General features: G+C 37.3%; 1 protein-coding gene across 2 annotated transcripts in view; it reads left to right on the top strand.

Annotated features, from left to right (window-relative positions):
* Positions 1-22,108, top strand: part of stk10 (serine/threonine kinase 10) — an 86,456-nt gene that overhangs the window by 11,822 nt on the left and 52,526 nt on the right. For both annotated transcript variants that reach the window (XR_015519527.1, NM_201133.3), the window contains 1 exon segment: positions 9,543-9,707. Coding sequence is in view for 1 of the 2 variants with exons in the window: in NM_201133.3 (NP_957427.3) it covers positions 9,543-9,707 (165 nt within the window). In the remaining variant the exon portion in view is untranslated.

Here is a 22,108-nt window from a genome sequence, read left to right as displayed (position 1 = left end):
ACAAAAAAAATGAGACTGACGTATTTTAAGACATCTCCCTGCAAGTTATTTTGAGTTGAGACAGCTCAAACATGCAATTTAATCTTGACTAGCCTTAAACCTTGTTTGTGAAACCGGGGGAATGACTACGTTTCAGTTCAGTTTCCTTTATTTTTGTCATTCAAAACATCACAAGACATTGTAAGGCAGAGCAAAATTATGTTGCATCAGACCCAACAAGAACATAAAAATATAATTATAATTAATAAATAAGCTTTTGTAATTTTATACATTTATAATTATATAAATTATAACCTAATTTAAAAAAATCACAGAAAGGGATAAATTAATACTTAAATAACTATTGCGGGCAAAGCAGTGGCGCAGTAGGTAGTGCTGTGGCCTTACAGCAAGAAGGTCGCTGGTTCGAGCCTCAGCTCAGTTGGCGTTTCTGTGTGGAGTTTGCATGTTCTCCCTGCATTCGCGTGGGTTTCCTCCAGGTGCTCCGCTTTCCCTCACAGTCCAAAGACATGCGGTACAGGTGAATTGGGTAGGCTAAATTGTCCATAGTGTATGAGTGTGTGTGTGAATGTGTGTGTGGATGTTTCCCAGTGATGGGTTCTGGCTGGAAGGGCATCCGCTGTGTAAAAAATCTTTGCTGAATAAGTTGGCGGTTCATTCCGCTGTGGCGACCCCGGATTAATAAAGGTACTAAAGCCGACAAGAATGAATGAATGAATAACTATTGCACAGTTTGTTATTATAGTTATTATATTGACAAATTATATTGCCAATAGGGTATATGCAAAAAGACTTTTAATTTGTCAGTTACCTGGGTTAAGTGCTTCCTGTAAACTGCATTCAGTTGCCAAATCAGCATGTTTAGGGTTTGTTTTATTTAAAAATTTGTGATCTCCACTGCCTGACTGATATCCAATATAAAGTGAGTCTCAGAATGTACACGAAGTGTACTGCATTAAATTAAATTTTCCCTTTCCATGTCTTTAAAATATGAACATTTATTTTATGCATGTAAATGGCTTTTCATCTCATTTTACGCTCGAACAACTAAATGAATGCCAAAGTCTATTTAACTTTTAATTACATTACAACATCGATGCTGTAAAAGGAACCGTAGAAATTAGAAAAAAAGTCACATTAACCATTCACCGGAAGTTTATCAGTATGGGAAGAAACACTAGCTCTGCATATACCCTATTTATTGACCATGTCCTGAGGAATAATAGTATTAAAAGCAGAGCTAAAATCAACAAACAGCATCCATACCGATGTATTTCTACCCTCCGAATGTTCCAGGCTCAAATGCAGTGGAATGGATATGGCATCAGCAGTAGACCTGTTTGGCCAATAGGCAAACTGAAATCGGTCAAGTGAAGTGGTCAGGATGGAGGTGATAGGTTAATCAGTCTCTCAAAACATTTCATTACCAATGAAGTTAAAGCTATTGGCCAATAGTCATTTAAACAAGTGACTGAGGACTTTAAAACCGTATTATTGGTGTCCATGTAAACAAACCCATTGAGTTGGCAGGAGTTCAGTAGGATTCTTTCACTCACAGCTCTTTCTCATAAACCCAAGTGCAGAGTGCAAAGATTTCTGACGGTGTTTAGAGGAAGAGTGAACCCTCTTCCTGTTTTCTTCTGCTATGTGTTGTAGTTAATGCTGACTGGCTGATTAAATGTGAATTATTGACAGAACACGTGTGAATGCAACGCCAGCTGTTAGACCTGAATGCCTGTCTGTCAGGGGCTGAAGTTTGACGTGTGGATCAGTGTGAAGTGAACGTGGTTGTTGTGAGTGTGTGTGTGTGTGACGTTTGAAATGGAAACGCATGCTAGCAGCGTCGAGCTGTGAGATCTGCTAATCACCAGCGTTCAGTGCTGTTGGCTTCACAATGATAAGAGCGTCTGGGTGGAGATGAACAAATTCTGCGTTTCAACTACACCGTATATAAATAGTTCAGGCCTCATTGTGTTAATCATAGTTTCACAATTTCCACCCATTCGCATGAAACCATTAAAAGGGATCGCTCATACAAAAATGAAACTACACTCATTGTTTACTCATCCTTGTGTGGTTTCAAACTTTAATGAGTCTCTTTGGCAACACTAAAGTTGATATTTTGAAGTAGGCGGAAAACCTGCATCCATTGACTTCCCAATATTGTATATTTAGTGCTGTCAATCGCTAAAAAAAATTTACTAATTAATCACACTTTTTTTTTTTTTTGCAATTAATTGTGATTAATCACATTTAAAAGACTGACACTCATAATTTTGGCTATTCACATATGAAATTTATGTAAACGCAAGACAAACTATTAAAATTCAAAATAAAAAAAGTTGTACTACATTCATTCATTCATTCATTCATTTTCTTGTCGGCTTAGTCCCTTTATTAATCTGGGGTCGCCACAACGGAATGAACCGCCAACTTATCCAGCAAGTTTTACTCGGCGGATGCCCTTTCAGCCACAACCCATTTCTGGGAAACATCCACACACACTCATACACTACGGATAATTTAGCCTACCCAATTCACCTGTACCGCATGTCTTTGGACTGTGGGGGAAACCGGAGTACCCGGAGGAAACCCACGCGAAGGCAGGGAGAACATGCAAACTACACACAGAAACGCCAACTGAGCCGAGGCGAACGTGCTACCCACTGCGCCACTGCGTCGCCAAGTTGTACTACAAATAATATATAAATATATTTACATTTTTCTTGTGCTGTGTAGTAAAATATAAAATTGTGTATGGAAAGCATCGTTATTGCATCGAGATATCGAATCAAACTGAATCGATGGCCTGATAATCGTAAGCGAACCGAACCGTGAGACCAGTGTAGGTTCACAGCTCTAATTACTTTCAAAGCTTACTTTCCCCAATACTGGTGGTGACTACTAACCCATGACTACCAAACATTTACGTAAGCCTTACCTGCTATAATCTAGCTTTTAAAACTTTCTGAAATCAAAAAGAAAATCAATAAAAACCTACATTTTCATGACATAAACCATATAGGTGATTTCAAGTCCATGGAACAAACTCAAGCTGTTTCATAAGGTGTGGTTTGAAGAGATGTAAACAGAGATGTTTCCTTTTTAATAGATGTGTTAAAGCTGCCATTACGTGACATTGCAGGGTTGAAAAGTGCACTGTTCTGCTGTTATTGGTCAGGGTGTTGAGATGGCCTTGCGGGATATTTAGCTGTGATGAAAAGCTTTGACTTGTGCTCCATCCCCTTGAGCAGGTGCCATAATCCTCTCAATGGATATGTAAGTGGATTTGGGGCTTTATTTATGGTTATGCTTCTTTGAGGAGATGAGCCCTTGAAAGTGTTTTTCAGCAGTGCGGCTGTGTAGATCTTGTACTGTCCAAACGCAAAATTGTCCCCTCAGTTTTTAAATTTATGCTAGATAGCAAATATGTCAAGAAAAATGACGTTGGCATGAGAAAGCTTGGTTGAAAATGCTAATAGTGGCTTGAATTGTAAAGCTTTTGAGGTTGATCAAATTTTATTGTGTTAGACGTCTAATTATACACTTGAGTTTAAGGGTTGGTGGGTCAAGGTTAGGAGTGGGTTAGGGTAGTATAGGTCACTTTAAGAGCGGGTTAAGATTGGAGGTGTGTTTATTTGTTCGGGTGGGTTAAAAAGTGGGTAAAGGTTATGGGTAGGACAGCTTTAATTGTATGGGTTGGTTTATGGGTGTGTTCAGAAAAGATTGTTTAGATGGTATGGAAAGGTTTACGAGTGCTCTAAGGTCAGGTGTAGTGGAATGAGTGGGTTAGTTTTGGTGTTATAGGAAGGTTTAGGGACTGGTTAAGGTTTGGTGGTACAATATGGGTGGGTCAAAAAGAGTGGGTTTTGGTTAGGCTAGGCACAGTTTATGGGCAGGTTAAATAACCGGTTAAGGTTAGAGGCAGGTTTCGTAGTATAGGCCGCTTTAAGAACGAGTTAAAAAGTGGGTATGGTTAGGCTAGGACAGCTTTAGTTGAATGGGTGGGTTTATATGTTTTTTCAGTAAAGGTAGGAGTGTTCTAATGTCAGGGACAAGTATAGTGGAATAAGGTGGTTAATGTTGGGGATAGGTTTAGGTGTAGTGGTACATGTGGGTTTAAGTGCAGGTTAAAGTTTGGAGCGGGTTTGCTGTTATGAATGGATTAATATTAAGGTATGCAAATGTTGCTGTTATGTGTTTTAGGGACTGGTTAAGGCTGGGAAAAAGTTTAGTAGTTTAGGGACTGGTTAAAGTTATGCACAGGTTTAGTTGTATGGGCAGGTTTGAAGACTGGTTTAGGTTAGAGACACGTTTGGTAGTATAGGCCACTTTAAGAATGGGTTAAGCTTATATTGCATTAGGTTTGTTAAGAAAAGTTTGTTTACCGTGTATGGGTAGGTTTACGAGTGCTCTAAGGTCAAAGACAGATATAGTGGAATGAGTGGGTTAATGTTGGAGATAGAGTGGGCTATAGATAGGGTAGGCACAGGTTTATTGGTATAGGCAGGTTTAAGAAATGGTTAAGGTTAGGGACAGGTTTAATAGTATACTGTAGGCCACTTTAAGATTGGGTTAAGCTTTAGTTGTATTAGGTGTGTTCAGAAAAGATTGTCTACCTTGTACGGGTGGGTTTATGAAGGCTCCAAGGTCAGGGACAGGTGTAATGTAATGAATAGCTTAATGTTGGAGATAGGTTTGGGTTGGACTAGGTCTAAGTCTAGGCTGGGTGAGGTTAGGCACAGGTTTAGTGGTATGGTTCAGTCAAATGATGGGCTATGGTTAGGGTAGGCACAGGAGTAGTGGTAGGATTAAGGGCAGGATTAAGGACTGGTTAAGGTTAGGGACTGGTTTGGTAGTAAAGGCTACTTTAAGAATGAGGTTAAGTTTTATGTATGGATTAAAAAGTGGGTTGTCATTAGGGTAGGACAGCTTTAGTTGGATGGTTTGATTCTGCGGTGTGTTCAGAAAATATTATTACATGGTATGGCTTTACAGGTGCTGTAAGGTCAGGGACAGATATACTGGAATGGGTTTATGTTGGAGACCAGTTTAGTGTCGCATGTGGGTTTAAGAGCAGATTGATGTTTGGCACAGGTTTAGTGGTATCGGTGGGATAATGTTTAGGTATGGGGAAGTTTGGTGTTATGGGAAGTTTTTGGGACTGGTTAAGGTTATGGACAGGTTTGGTAGTATAGTTGGCTTTATTTGTATGGGTGGGTAAAAAGTGGGTAAAGGTTATGGGTAGGACTGTGTTGACTATGGGTTGGTTTATGGGTGTTCAGAAAAGATAGTTTATATGGTAAAGGTCAGTTAATGAGGATCTCTAAGGTCACTGACAAGTATAGTGGAATGAGTGGGTTAATGTTGAAGGTTTAGGTGTAGTGGTACATATGGGTTTAAGAGTGGGTTAACGTTTGGAACAGGTTTAGTGGTATTGGCTTCTATAAGCTTTAGAAAGGTTTAGAGTTATGGCAAGTTTAAGGGACTAGTTAAGGCTAGGAAAAAGGTTTAGTGGGATAGGTGGTCAAAGAGTAGGTTATAGTTAGGGTAGGCACAGGTTTAGTGGTATTGGCATGTTTAAGGATCAGTTAATGTTAGGGACGTGTTTATGTCACAGAATTTATGGTCATGAAAGGAAGATAGAAGTACTGTTTTTGGCCTTCGGATATGGATAAATCTGAAATCAAATGGGTGCAGGTCCAAAACTTCAGTAGAGGCCGATGCTGGTCGGGTTGGTATTATTGACCTTGGATCATAGATAGAACTGGATGATCGTTTTCATGCACATTTTGTCAGTTCTACTAAATCTCCAGCACATGTTTATGGAGCAGCATTTACAACACAGTCATAGATTTGCTACAAATTTCACCATGCCTCCGTAAAATGACGTATTCGCTATTGTGATTTCAATTCGATTAATTGCCCAGCCCCAGGTTACAGTGATCATCACAGAGTCATTTCAGTAATTTATGCGCTTAAGAGAAATTCTCATTTTTTTTAATATTAGGTTTTCAGTTTAATTTAGATTTAGCTATCATGCTTTTTGTCAATTCATTGCTTACAATTGAAAGCTGAACACAGAAATATTGTATATCCATCAGGCATGTGATAATATAAAGTAATAAAAAAATAACAAAATTAAACTAATGCTCAATCCATCAGCAGGCCAATAGGATTTTTTCCTGACTGAGGGCTGTAGCCATGTCTGACAGACACATCCGTGCCATTTACATTCAGGGATTGGGTTGAAAATAAATGCTGTAGGTTTGAGCTTGATTTGGGTTTGTGCAAGAAGTGATTGCTTTTGGGTGCTGATTTTAGACCAAGGAGTTTCTTTTCCTGTTGTTTCATCGAACAGAAGTCAGAAGATAGATGTTAGTTATGGTGTTTATAATGTCAACATCACATCAGCGTGTGACTCATCTGGACCATTTGCACAGTGTGACGACTCTGCATAACCCTAGCAACTGCACAGTAATGTCCTCAGATCCACCCAAAAACAACCAAGACCTGCCAAGGCAACCACAGAGAATACAGCATTTGATTATGTAAATAAAACTGTATTTTGGAAACATTTCAACCCATCCTACTTTTGTCCTTGCTAAATCACATTTCATAATAATCATTTATAAAAAGCGGAAGTCTCGTTTTTAAGTAATTTGGCAACACGGTTTCCTGTAAAAACCACAATGATCACTCCACCTTATTAGCACTGCATGCTAAAGCAAAGTTTCTCACAGCATTGTCAGATCTCACACACAAAAGATGGTGTACATTTTGTACTGTATATTATAATGTATTTTGATTAGAGACTCCCCATTTTAATTTAAAGGTAATATATTTTGGGGAAGCGGTGCTTTGGGTGATTAAGTAAAACCTTTGAGTGTAATAAAAATGTAAATGTTGGTAAACCTTTTGCACAATATTAACGTAAAAATATGATTTAAAATGATGAAGATGCTTGTAGTCATTTTCTTATTTATTCAATATGTTGTAAATATATGTTGTTTACATTTCATTGATCAATTTAAATTTGCAAGAGTTTTTTCTGAAACGCTTGGTGTAGAAGTGGTATAAAGGCCTCTAGATGAAGTACAAAAATACAATGTAAAAGCAAAAATGAGCTTTCTAAGAACATAAAACACGTATATTTTTATTTTTCGTTTTGTTTTTGGGTTGTATTGACACTTGCAGCAATTCAGCAATGTTAATCATCTTTCTTTAAAATAGAAAAGAATTGTCTAATAAATAATAATCCCAGGCTCCAATGCATATCAGAAGCAAAATTAAATTTTATGCAAAACTGGAATGCAAAATGAAAAATGTATTGACACTCACCGGCCACTTTATTAGGTACACCTTTCTAGTACGGGGTTGGACCCCTTTTGCCTTCAGAACTGCCTTAATACTTTGTGACATAAATTCAAATTCTGCTCCTACCATCTGAATGTCGCAGCAGAAATCAAGACCAGACAACATTTTTCCAATTTTCTATTGTCCAAAGTTGGTGAGCCTGTGTGAATTGAAGCCTCAGTTTCCTGTTCTTAGCTGACAGGAGCGGCACCCGGTGTGGTTTTCTGCTGCTGTAGCCCATCCGCTTTAAGGTTGGACGTGTTGTGTGTTCAGAGATTCTCTTCTGCAGACCTCTGTTGTATCGAGTGGTTATTTGAGTTACTGTTGCCTTTTTATCAGCTGGAACCAGTCTGGCCATTCTCCTCTGACCTCTGGCATCAACAAGACATTTGCGCCCACAGAAATGCTGCTCACTGGATATTTCCTCTTTTTCAGACCATTCTCTGTAAACCCTAGAGATGGTTGTCTGTGAAAATCCTAGTAGATCAGCAGCTTTTGAAATACTTAGACCAGCCTGTCTGGCACCAACAACCATGCCACATTCAAAGTCTCTTAAATCAGCTTTCCTCCTCATTCTGATGCTTGGTTTGAACTGAAGCAACTTATTTTGACCATGTCTACATGCCTAAATGCATTGAGTGTCTGCCATGTGATTGGCTGATTAGTTATTTGTGCCACTGAGCAGTTGGACAGGTGTACCTAATAAAGTTGCTGTTGAATGAATATGTTCAAAGTTTTGTGCAAAATGAAAATTATATAATTTACATCACAGTTTATATCTAAATTAAATACTAAATTTACCACTTTATAATTTGTAAAATGTTTGCGTTTTCATCGTTACACCACTATGGGATGTTTGCAGCAAAATTTAATGTGTATTTCAAAATGCATTCTGAGCCAAAGGTATAAGTGAATAAATACATATATTTTAATGCATTGACACTCACTCTTAATAAGTTTTAAAACACATGTTAGGTCAATGTTGTTTGAAAATTCTCTCAGACAACTAATAAAAAATTTAATTAGTATTTAATTTACATTTTGAAAACTGTGGTTAGAAATAGCAAATAGAACTCAGTTTTCTGTTTTTAACCAGACTTTGCACATACAATTGAAGTTCCCCTTGAAATTTTTTTCTTTTTTTAAATATTTACCTAATGATGTTTAACAGAGCAAGGGAATTTTCTCAGTATGTCTGATAATATTTTATCTTCTAGAGAAAGTCTTATTTGTTTTAGTTTGGCTAGAATAAAAGCAGTTTTTAATTTTTTTAAACACCATTTTAAGGTCAAAATTATTAACCCCTTTAAGCAATTTTTTTTCAATAGTCTACAGAACAAACCATCCTTATACAATAACTTGCCTAATTACCCTATCCTGTCTAGTTAACCTAATTAACCTAGTTAAGCCTTTAAATGTCACTTGAAAAATGTCTAGTGAAATATTGTTTACTGTCATCATGGCAAAGATAAAATAAATCAGTTATTAGAAATGAGTTTTTAAAACTATTATGTTTAGAAATATGCTGAAAAAAAATCTCTTCATTAAACAAAAATTTGGGAAGAAAAATAAACGGGTTTAATAATTCAGAGGGGCTAATAATTCTGACTTCAACTGTATGTCTTGGAAAATGCTAATTTAAATACAGAAATACATTGCCATTTTGCATGTTACATTTCAAAATAAAATGTGCTTCTCTGGTGAATTAACTAGACCGAAGGGACAAGGGTGGAATATAAATAACAGCTGGCTGTAACAAAGTGGGTCATTTTGACTTTTGTTTTAAAACTTGTCTATCATTTCATCATTACGATCAAGTAAATTAGAAATACCAGGGGTTCAGTCAAAGCAGGGTGATTCTGCCTTCAGCTACCAACAGCGCCCCTTGCTGTTGGAATCAGCTTCCAGAAATGATCAGATGTGCTCCAACGTTAGGCACATTCAAATCAAGACTGAAAACTCATCTGTTTAGCTGTACCTTTACTAAATAAGCACTTTGCTACATCCCACAGATCACACTTTTAAGGCTTTCTTTTCTTTTTCATTCCTTTATAACCGTTTCAATACATTTTAATCTGTTTTTAATCTTGTTTCTTTGATTCTTGTTTATGTAAAGCACTTTTAATTAGCATTGTGTATGAAATGTGCTATATAATGAAGCCTTCCTTGCCTTTCTTGCCTTTCAGGCCCAGAATAAAGAAACCGGAGTTCTAGCTGCAGCCAAAGTGATCGAAACCAAAAGTGAGGAGGAGCTGGAAGACTATATGGTGGAAATTGACATCTTGGCTTCCTGCAACCACCAGTACATCGTCAAACTGCTGGATGCCTTCTTCTTTGACAACAAGCTGTCGGTAAGAAGGCTCAGCCAAAAAGAGTGAATGTTGTTGCAAGAACTTTCACTTTTAAGGCTTGTTTGCATCTGGTCATATCATGTTTTTTTTCTCTGATCTGATTTGCAAAAATGGTTTAGTGAAATGACTTGACCATTTCTGCACAAACAGCTCTGCACAACTCAACTCTACTTAAACAGCCAAGCCTAATGGTTTCTGAATCACACCGGTAGCCCGAAGGTTGCAGGTTTGATTCACTGGCATGAATTGCATTCTCTCCATCTTTGATACCCAGGGAGCTTGAAGCATCTTTGGCTGTGTGTGTGTGTGCGCTTTCACTCCTCACTCAAAATTTGTGCACACACTTGAATGGGTTAAAAGCTAAGGAGCAATTTCGAGTATGGGTAAAACCACACTTAACAAAGGGTCACTTTACTTCATATATTGCAAAATGAATACAATTTCACCAGATGGCAAAAAAAAAACCTATTTGAAAAGGGAAGTATAGGAGCACTTTAAGTTTGCTGTTTACTATATTGAAGCTAGAAGCTAAAGCTATGTTTTTTAATCACCAGCAGACTAAACTGTCTTAAACAAACATGTTTGGGTTTGGACAAGGCGTCTGCTCATAAAATCCGAAAAACATTGAGATGGGAATGTTGTGGGGTTTTGTGAAAGAAATATCAGGAAGGCTATTCTAGAGTTTGGGAGCCATATGCAAGAAGGCTCGACCTCCTTTAGTGGACTTTGCTATTCAGGGTACTACCATGAAGCCTTTGCAGCTGATCCAGAATGCGGCAACATGAGTGGTCTGTAACGAGCCAAAAAGAGTGAATGTCACACTGTTAGACATTTCAATTTTAGGACTGCTTGTTTAGACCTGGTCAAGTCATGCTTTACTTGCGCATCCTAAAGTTATGTGTGTATGCTTTACTAAAAAGATAAGTCTTTAATCTTGTTTTGAATTAAAGAAAAGTGTGTCTGAGCCTCTGACAACCTTAAGAAGGCTATTCCAAAGTTAAGGTGCCATATATAAGAAGGCTCGACCTCCTTTAGTTGACTTTGCTATTCTTGGTACTGCCATGAAGCCTCTGCAGCTGATCAAGAATGCAGCAGCATAATGCTGTCTTCACACCAGACGTGGAACACGCGGATAAATCGCGCTATTCGCGCGTAAATAGCCACGTGAACATTTAAAGTTACTCGCTTCATTCGCGCGTCAAACCCCGGTTCATTCGCACGTCAAATCCGCTTCATTCGCACGTCAAATTCACTTCAGAACAGATGCAGATTCGCATGATGGGCAGGGCTTCTGTCTGCCCGGTGACTCTAGCTTCATAGCTAAATGGCTAACATGGATTTTATGAAGAAAATAACAGTGTTAATGTGCTTTATGAAGGCTGAAAAACAGCGTTGATACTTTTAGGGCCGTGTCTGAGTCCACTACATCCTTGCAGAGGTGCATCCAGCTCTGTGAGCTCATAAACTTCTCCAGAAACTGAACCTGGATGATGGAGGCTTTCAGCGGTGCTTCTGATTGAGCCAAGCCCAGTTTGATGAACAGGCGATACGTCACAATCACGCCCCCACAAGAGCAAGCTGCTGATTTGTTAATGCGAACGTCTGCTGAAGTTCAGATTTTCGAACTCGAGAGATTCGCGCGAAACGCATGTCAAATGTGTCAAACGCACAAAACACTCAATTCGCGTTGCGCCATTCGCGTGTATTTCACTTTTTCGCACAGGGCAATTCGTGCAATTCGCGTCATTCACGCCGCACCATTCGTGTGTATCGCGTCTATTTTATTGCATTGACTTAACATGTAAATCACTCGCGCTTGACGCGCGTTCCGCGTCTGGTGTGAACGCAGCATAAGTGGTCTGTAGTGAGCCAAAAAGAGTGAATGTCGCACAGTTGTTGCACGCACTTTCACTTTTAGGGCTGAACACCTGGTCATGGTTATTTTCTCTGATCAGATTTGTGAAAATAGTTTAGTGGAATGACTTGACCAACTTTACAAAAACAACACTACACATACACAACTCTACGCAAACAGCTGAGCCTAATGGTTAGTAAGTCAGACCGGTAACCCAATGGTCTCAGCTTTCTCTTTGATAGCAATAGCTGCCCACTGCTGTGGGTGTTGGCTCACTGTGTGTTCATGTGTGTTTTTTCACTTAGTCAAAATGTGTGTGCATTTGGATGGGTTAAAAGCAGAGGAGCAATTCCGAGTATGGGTAAAACCATACGTGACAGGCTCGCTTCACTTTCCTTAACTGAAACGAATACAATTTCACCAGATGGCATGAAAAGCTCTATTTGAAAGAGAAAATTAAGAGCCCTTTATGTTTGCCGTTTCCTATACTAAAGCTAGTAGTATTTTGTTTTAATCACCAACAGTCTAAGACATCACAGACAAACATGTTTGGGTGTGGGCAAGGCGTCTGGTCATAAAATCTGAAAAACATTGAGATGGGAATGTTTTGGGGGTTTTGTGAAAGCATATGGCTGCACACTTGTCGTCAAACTTGACAAGCACTTGTTCTTTTTCACTCGAGTGTGTCAAATTGGCTTCACCAAATATTCAGAGACAGATGCTTAACAGAGAACATCGGTCCACAGACCTCAAACATGTTTTTAATCATCAAACATGCCATTTGATAGTTCATATTTCGAGATGAGGCGGATTTCTGAAAGGACTGGTGCTTTCTGGAGAGACCGATGTTGAGATAGAATCGGAAATATACAGTTCACTGCTTACTATTAATAGTGTGTGAAATAACATGTTGTGTGCAGTAATATGTGCATCAAGTGTTCTGAGTGAATTTCACACCGTGTTTGAGAGAAGTAAAGAGGAAGTGGTCACATTTTCGCACCAACACAAATAATTCCCACGTATGTAAATCAAAAGTATGCCCCTGTGATGGAAATGAATTATGAATTCTCCAAATGACTTCACTTCATAGCAGTAATATTTTAAGGAATGCTCAAAGTGGACTGGTATGCAGTGTGTATAGTTTAGTCACTCCTGTATTTGTTGACTTGCCAATCAAGGCATCAACATCGCTGTCTGCGAGCAGCATACTATGGCTTAAAAGCAGTCTGAAAAAGTATTTTTCATTGTATACATTTCAGATATCATGATGGGTGATACAGCAAAAAAAAAAAAAAAAAGATCACGATATCATGTTTCATATCATTCAGTGTCGATAATTGTTGAATATTTTTCTACGACCCATGTAAGAATATTAGGATTTTTATTTATTTAGCCACCTTATTTTGTTACCAACATTACTAAGGCAAATAGTTTTAATAGTCCAAAACACAAAATTAATTAAAATTAGCTCCTCTCTTATGTCTTAAAGTAAATGTGCAGTAAGGGTTAAAGAGACTCAATCTTGACAAATAAAATGTTGCAAAGTGTGTGCAATGGTAAAGTGTGAACGCTGAACAATCAAGGCAAACTTTAAGGTCGATCAACATCTGTAAGATCTCAATAATAATGCTAGAGTAAACTTCATAAACTCTAAATAAAACAAATTATGATAATTTGATCCCACCTTCCTGCACCCCTCAATTTTTAAATGATTTTTTTTATTTTTATTTTCTTAAAAAAACATTCAAATCTGTACGACATACAGCATTAAGTAATTGAATACACTGTATGCAAAATATAAATGCATTTGTAGACATAACATAAGACGATATCATTTTGCACCGTAAACCATAACCGGGTAATTCACGTTCTAAATAAGGAGTCTATTAATTTATTTTGGTATTTTTAAAGGCGTTTTACACTTGAAATAATGAACTTGGTGTCATTCAGAAAACAAAATCCTGGGTTATGTGCTTTATCTGAAGTGAACTGTTCATCCTGGTTATTCCTAAACTGCCATCTCACACTTTGCATTGCTAAACTCTCAGTTAACCTCCTGATTTCCATATTCACAGTGTCAGTGGCATTGACTGAACAAACAAACAACGAGCAACCCATAAGGCACATTCTCAAACTACTGTATATTTTACAGACTATACTATCATGTTTATTTTGAATGGACTTTAATTTCATTCTATAAAGGTAGATGTAAAACTCCCCTTTTCTCTTTTGACACCAGTTGACATTTTCCTCATGCTGAAACAATACAGTATTTACAAAGCACTGTGTTTCCATGCCACTCTGAAGTATGTGACTGTAAGGCATGTGATTGGCTTCTGGTTGCTAAGCATTTAGCCGTTTTAGCATCACAATGTTTGTTTAACAGTGCAAAAGTGCTGCTAACACATTCCTCAGAAGCCCAGGTGAACAAATACAAGATGAAAAGTGCTTCTAAACCACACTTCTGGATTACAAATGTGAACCGTTCCTTTACCTGCATTTTAAAGCTGAGGTGCTATTGATCAACTTAATTTAATTCCACACAAAGCATGCTGGTGACTACTTGTCCTCAATCCAGGTAGTAATCTATCCAATTCCTTCAAGTTGTCCCAACACAAACAGATAAAGTTAACTTAATTATTTTTACAAATTTACACAAGTATTTGTGTATAAAGCATTTGTTTTGTGAGAAGAGCTTCTCATATGATGTGTGAACGGCTCATATAGCTTTATTTTGACATTTTCTCAAACGACAATGACATTGACTGAAACTTTGTCGTACACCACGACCACCAAAAGAGTACCATTGGTACCCTTTTAGCAGTGGAAACGCAAGCCTGACAAAGGTTGACTCATATCGTACTGTACCACTCAATGGAAACAGACCATTATAGAAGTATGGGGTCAGGTTTTGCTATCGGCAGATACTCAAAATCAAATGACTAGGATTTAAGGGCCAAAAAAACCTGATTGGGACATTCCTAGGCCCCGTCTACACTAATGCATTTAGTTTGAAAATGCATAAGTTTTGCTACAATTACGCCATCCGTCCACACTACGCCGGAGTTTTCGAGCGCCGAAAACGGAGAGTTTTAGAAACGCTGGACAGGCCGTTTTCATTCTGAAACGCTGCTGCTCCGTCTCCGTGTGGAGGGAAAAACAGAGACATCTGAAAATGGAGGCGGGGCTGCTGAGATTCGCTACCTGATTGGGGCTTTTGTGTCGTTGGGTATCCTTCCCTTATTCGTCAAGCCCCTATCACATGACTATAACACATGGCTTTAACGCTACCGGAACACAGCAGACCAGCCTTCACTGTAAACAACAACATGGACACAGAAATGGGAGCGTTGTTTGCACTTTTGTCTGTTTTAGGCGTCATTGTGCAGTTATTCATTTATTACGTTTAGTAACAACTCGACCTCGTCGCCTGTCCACAAAAATACCTCTCTTGCTTTCTTTGACATTGCGTTTAATGTTAAACCGGCGTTTGTTCACTAACAAAACCAAATGCCGAGCGGGACACATGCTTTCTGTTTATACTAGAACACGCATGCCCAGAGTGATATACGTTTGATAGACGTTAAACAATATATACGTTTTTGGTGGCGTAGTGTGGACAGAGATATATTCAGATATGCTAGGTGAAACGCTAGTGTGGATGCGGATCGTTATGATCAAAATGGGGCCCTAGTAAACACAGCAGGTGTGTAAGGATCTCTGACTTCATCAGTCAGGGGTCAAAACGTGCTGTTTCTCTGGCTGGACGTGTGTTTGTATCACTGAGTCTTAATCACCGTGCGTCAGCTAAGGGATTTTCTGAACTCTGGTAAACTGTCACTTCTAAGAGCCAATTAACTGGCCGGATAAAGACAGTCAGCTCAAGCCTCTCCGTCTGTTTTCTCCGCCAACATAATCTTCTGTTATCCTGTTTTATCACCATTACACACTCTCTCTGCTTCGGTACAATGTGCTTCAACAATCAGATCAACTAATGTTGTGTCTACAGCATTTCGGCGAAGGCTAACAATAGGATTGTTTTGTTTTCTTGCTAATGTTATGTGAACACATTACGTACTATCAATAAAAGAAACGGGCTTTAGTCAGCGTAACTCAGTGTTTACTTCACTGGAAGCTTGCGGCCACAGATTCTGAATCAATGATTTCTGACGTTTTCGATTAGAGTACTCCAGTTGATTTAATAATCTACTTGAAGAAAGTTGCATTAGTTTAAGCTTTATATGGTACTAATGGATTTAAAGCAGCTTTACAGAAATATACAGACAATAACAAAGGCATGCGATCAATCTAATGTGAAAATCAATTTCAGCTCCTTTAAAGAAGATTGTTATCATTCATTACTTTTCCTTCGGCTTAGTCAGTTATTCATCAGAGGTCACCACAGCGGAATGAACCACCAACTTATCCAGCATATGTCTTACACAGCGGATGCCCTTCCAGCTGCAACCCAGTACTGGGAAGCAACCATACACTCATTCACACTCATACACTACGGCAAATTTGGTTTCTCCAATTCTCCTATAGCGCATGTGTTTGGACTGTGGGGTAAACCGAAGCACCTAGAGGAAACCCACGCCAAAACGGGGAGAACATGCAAACTCCACACAGAAATGCCAACTGACCCGGCCGAGGCTTGAACCAGCAACCTTTCTGCTGTGAGTCGACAGTGCTAACCACTGAGCCACTGTATTGCTGTTATCATAATTCATTATATTTAAATGTTGATTCCGTTAAACAGCATTAATTTGCCTGTTAATTAAATTATGAAATGAGTTAAATCAGCTCTACGCAGCTTTTGGCCAAGGGTCATTTGTTTACTTCAGATCAGCATTATGGTAAATCAATGCATTAGTCATGTTAACCCTAACCCTAAAGTGAAAATTTACCTAAATTAAACCCTAACCCTATTTTTTATGGTATTATGGTATCTGTTTACCACATTTTAAGAGCTGAGGTAAGTGCACAAAGGTCATGGCTTTGCAATCAAAAAATGTCATTATAATGGAAGTGAATGGGGCAAAAGCAGCCACCGACATAACAAAAGGGTAGTACACTACCTGATAAAAGTCTTGTTGTTGATCCCAGTTGTAAGAACAACAAATAATAACTTGACTTCTAGTTGATCATTTGGAAAAGTGGCAGAAGGTCTACTTATCTGATGAATCATCTGTTGATCTGCATCCCAATCCTCACAAATAGTGCAAAAGACCTATTGGAACCCGCATGGACCCAAGATTCTGATAGAAATCAGTCAAGTTTGGTGAAGGAAACATCAAGGTTTGGGGTTACGTTCAGTATGGGGCAGAGAGATCTGCAGAGTGGATGCCAACATCAACAGTCTGAGGTATCAAGACATTTGTGCTGCCCATCGCATTACAAACTACAGGAGAGGACGAATTCCTCAGCAGGATAGCGCTCCTCATACTTCAACCTCCTCATCAAAGCAAAGAAGGTCAAGGTGCTCCAGGATTGGCCAGCCCAGTCACCAGACATGAACATTATTGAGCATGTCTAAGGTAAGATGAAGAAGGAGGCATTGAAGATGAATCCAAAGAATCTTTATGAACTCTGGGAGTCCTGCTAGAACGCTGTCTTTGCCATTCCAGATGACTTTGTTAACCAGTGAGTGTAATGTAATGTAATGTGTATTTATATAGCGCATTTAATGTGTTTGGCCATACACCCAAAGCGCTTCACAATCATGGGGGGGGGTCTCTCCACACTACCACCGGTGTGCAGCATCCACTTGGATGATGCGACGGCAGCCACAGGACAACGGCGCCACCACACACCAGCTTCTGATGGAGTGGAGAGACAGTGATAGACCCTATTCGGTGGAAGGGGATGATTGGGAGGCCATGATTGTAAGGGCCGATAGAGGGACTTTGGCCAGGACACCAGGGTTACACCCCTGCTCTTTTCACGAGAAGTGCCATGGGATTTTTAATGACCACAGAGAGTCAGGACCTCGGTTTAACGTCTCATCCGAAAGACGGCGCCCACTGACAGTGTAGTGTCCCCTTCATTTTTACTGGGGATGAGGACTCACGCAGACCACAGGTTGAGCGCCTCCTACTGGCCTCACTAACACCACTTCCAACAGCAACCTAGTGTTCTCTAGTGGTCACCCATCCAGGTACTAACCAGGCTCAGCCCTGCTTAGCTTCAGTGAGTAACCGGTCTCAGTGCAGATGTATGGATGCAGTCGGGCAAGCTCATGATGGAGTCAGACGCAATATTCATTCTGTCTCCACTGCAGCAGGACTTTATAATCTATACTGGACATTATTTCTGTTAAATGCAGGACTTCTGTCTAATTAAAGTCACTCCTTACTGTCCTAATTAAATGATTGCAAATCAAGGCATGATCCTAGTTTATTTTGGTAAATAAGCGTAATCTAGAGGCCTTTGCCTTTCATATAAGCCACTTCTGAAGCCAAGTTATTATTTGTTCTTCTGAAAACTTGGATAGGTGACAAGACTTTTGTCAGGTAGTGTAAATTTGCCCACAGTGTATTGTTGAATAAAAAAAAAAAGCGTTTTCCCACAATGTGTGTCAAACTAAGATTTGTCACCAAAAATAATCTAATTTGCAGAAGCACAGAAAGTTGTGGTCAAATGAAGACTCAACATCACCCCAGATGGGATGAAAAGAGAAAGAAAAGAAACCCAACATCTGTTGCGCATTGCCTAAATGTAAGTGTGAATCTCCGTGACACTGAAGCGAAAGTGATAATCATCATCATGAATTATTCAGCAGGTTGAATAGGGTTCAGGGCACATGTCCAGAATCAGTCCAGTTATACAGTCATTATTGACTCCAGCAGCTCTTAACAGGGTTGTAGAATTGTCTCATTAAAGCCTCATTCGTTCCTGTTTGTTTAACCTCTTGTTCATTTGCCTGTGTGTGTGTGTGTGTGTGTGTGTGTGTGTGTGTGTGTGTGTAGGCACTCGAGGAATCTGTTTGCTCACGCATAATCTGACTTTGTTCTTGTGGTCCGACTGGTTGTTCTGGCTGCCTGTACCTGTGGCCATCAGCACGTCATCTAGAATATTCCAGACATTCTTTACAAGCGATGTAATGCAGATGTAAAGGCTAAAGTTAAGGGTGACTGGTTTCTCCAGTTTTTATTATGTTGACAGGCGTTCACCTCAAGTAGTGATTACATTTTTTATACGTCATTATGAAAATCTATTATGTCTTTAACATTTGTTTGGCAAAAGTCTTTAAAAAAGGTCAAAGGTCATTTGTAGTATGTTAAAGTCATACTATAAATTACTAAAAAAAGTTAGAAATATTTAAAGTATGAAATATAAAAAGGTTAATCAAATATTTTTTTGTGTATTTTCCAATGTCTTTGACAGTTTTGTAATATTTCTTTATTATTGTCTAATTGGATATTTTTAATAACTTTTTTTGTAATTTAGTTAGCCTTTAAATATATAAAATATCTAATATATAAAAATATTAAATGCATACTAGAAATGACAAAAAATTAATATTTGTATAAAATTATGTCTTTAATTTTTTGGGATTTTCTAATATTTCTTTCTTTTTTTTGTGATTTAATGTATTTAATCAAATATGTCTAACATTTTTTATTGTAATTTCTTCATATGCACTTTTTGTCTCTGCAAAATTTTGGAGGGACAGAAATGTTTAGTTTCTGCTTTATTACACGGTTCCTTAACTGTTTTATATATTATTGCAGTTTTGTAATGTAAATGTAAACCTTTTTAATTGGATGTTACATAACATATATAAGACAATCATATTTTTTTTCTCTCACATAAAACAATAAAATACTCATAAAGTGATGTTCTGTTCGAGGATGCAGACTTTATATTTAAATATGCTTATTGAGATTTAACACTTAAATTTATTCTTAAAAGTTGCCAAAATCTGACATTTTGCATGCAACAAATTGATTTTTATAACTGGATCCTGTGATGCCATCTGTAGTTTCTGCATCACAAAAATAGCATAATCAGCAAATGAGTAGGAAGTTTACACAAGTAATCCCATGTCAGCAATAAACATTTTATTCTACAGCAGCAGTTTTGATCCTGGTCCTCCCTCCATTTCTTCATTTTTTTTTCTAATTTGATATTTTGAATCAAATATGTCCAACAAAACATTTTTTTTATTTAGTTAGCCTTTAAAACGATCAAATATATATATATATATATATATACATATATATATATATATATATATATATATATATATATATATATATAATTAAAGACATTATAGAAATTACAATTTAAAAAAAATATTTGGATAAAACTATATATGTCTTTATTTTATTATTATTTTTTTGATTTTCTAATATGTCCAACTTTTTAGTTATTTTTTGTAATTTGATATGTTATTTCATATTTCATTTTGGTCTTAATTTTTAGGTCTGTCAATAGGTCTGTAATTTATTGTAATTTAATATATTTTATTAAATATGTATTTTTTATTATTGTAATTTTTAATATGTCTTCAGGATGTCTTTTGTGATTTCTAGTAAGTCTTTAAAAAGATCAAATATAAAAAATGTTAAAGACTTACTATAAACTACTAAAAATTAAAAAAATTAGATTAAAAAAATTATTCAAAACATTAAATATAAAAAAATTAATCTGATTTTTCAAATTGTTTTTGTAATTTCTAATAGGTCTTTAACAGTTTTTTTCTAATTTGATATTTTAATCAAATGTCTTTAACTTTTTTGTCATTTTCTAATATGTCTTTAACACAAAGAGACTAAGCTGAAGGAAAATAAATGAATAAATGTCTGACATTTATTTTTGTAATTTCCAATAGGTCTTCAACATTTATTTTTTTATAATTTGTCTTACATTTTTTCATAATTAGTTTTTTTTAAATCAAATTCTAATGTCTTTACCTTTTTTATTATTATTATTATTTTTATCAAACTATTTTGTGGACTAGTCAATATCAAGAAACACATAAATATATATGATCTTAATGTTTCAAAATGCATAAGAAATTATCAAAATATGTTGGGTAAAAGAGAGTTTGAAATCTTAACTAGATAAACACACCCTAAATGTTTTTTTTTTCCTCAAATGCTTTGTCATATTTTATATTTTTTAAGGTTCGATATATTTATTTTGCCAACGTGTATCCGTTTACAATTTGCTAAATATGGCATATCTGAAATATACTCATATGATTGTAGTAGTAAAAAAATGTCATGCTTGTTTATTAGATTTTTAATGATTTGACATGTTTTCAAAACCTCTCACCAAATTACCATTGAAACCAATGACATTTTTTGCTTATTATTTATCAGTGATCCACCGAATCTTAAAAGCCATAGTTCACCAAGAAATTAAAATTGGGTTTCTTTCACCAGTTAAACACAAAAGAAGATATTTTGAAAAATGCTGGAAACCTGTTACCATTGACTTCCGTAGTATTTGTTCCACTATGGAAGTCAATGGTTACAGGTCTTCAGCATTCAACAAAATATCTTCTTTTGTGTTCAATTCAATCATTGAATAGTGAGTAAAATGTCATTTTTGGGGTGAACTACCAATTTAAGGCTTATTAAAATATCTTAAGATGTAGTTTAATATTTAAATTAGACTATAAGGTAACAATCAGTAGTGCTATCAGGATGTCATTGCTGTAATGTAGGATGCGCTCTTCCTGTACATTCCTTCTGTAAACAGACAGTCATGTGTCGTCTATTGTGTGGAAAGGCCTGGATTATCCTGTGACTCATTGCAGTGTTGTCATCGCACTTTCAGTAATGAACGTGCTGAAAGTCTGTCTTTTTGTTATGGTGGCTGACGGCTGTAGATGCGCCTGCTGTTTGTCTTTTATCCATCCTTTTTTAAACTGTTCAGTACATAAAGTCGACTACAATAATGCACTACTCTTGTCGCCTATCCAATTTTTGGAAGAACAAATAATAACTTGACTTCTAGTTGATCATTTGGTATCAGAAGTGGCTTATATGAAAGGCAAAGGCTTATATTACCAAATATATATATATAATATATGCTTATATTACCAAAATAAAATATGATCATGCCTTCATTTTTAATGATTTAATTAGGACAGTAAGCTCTGACTTTGCTTAGACAAAAGTCTTGTCACTTAACAGAAATAATGTCCAGTATAGAATATAAAGTCCTGCTGCAGTGGAGACAGAATGAATATTGTGTCTGACTCCATCATGAGCTTGGAGGACTGCATCCATACATCTCTGACATGACTCAAATCACTGATTAATAAAGTCATCTGGAACGGCAAAGAAATCGTTTTTGCAGGACTCTGAGTTTCTCAAGATGCTTTGGATTCATCTTGAATGCCTCCTCCTTCATCTTAGCCCAGACATGCTCAATAATGTTCATATCTGGTGACTGGGCTGGCCAATCCTGGAGCACTTTGACCTTCTTTGCTTTCAGGAACTTTAATGTGGAGGTTGAAGTATGAGAAGGAGCAGCTTTATTCATAAGTCTGAAATGTGTTTTACGTGAGACACGAGTGAGAAAAGCCCTC

This window comes from Danio rerio, chromosome 21 (genome assembly GCF_052040795.2).
Source record: "Danio rerio strain M-AB ecotype USA chromosome 21, GRCz13ab, whole genome shotgun sequence".
Taxonomy (NCBI): Eukaryota; Metazoa; Chordata; class Actinopteri; order Cypriniformes; family Danionidae; genus Danio; species Danio rerio.
The sequence above is the reverse complement of the archived record's forward strand: the minus strand, read 5'-3'. Positions and strand labels throughout refer to the sequence as shown.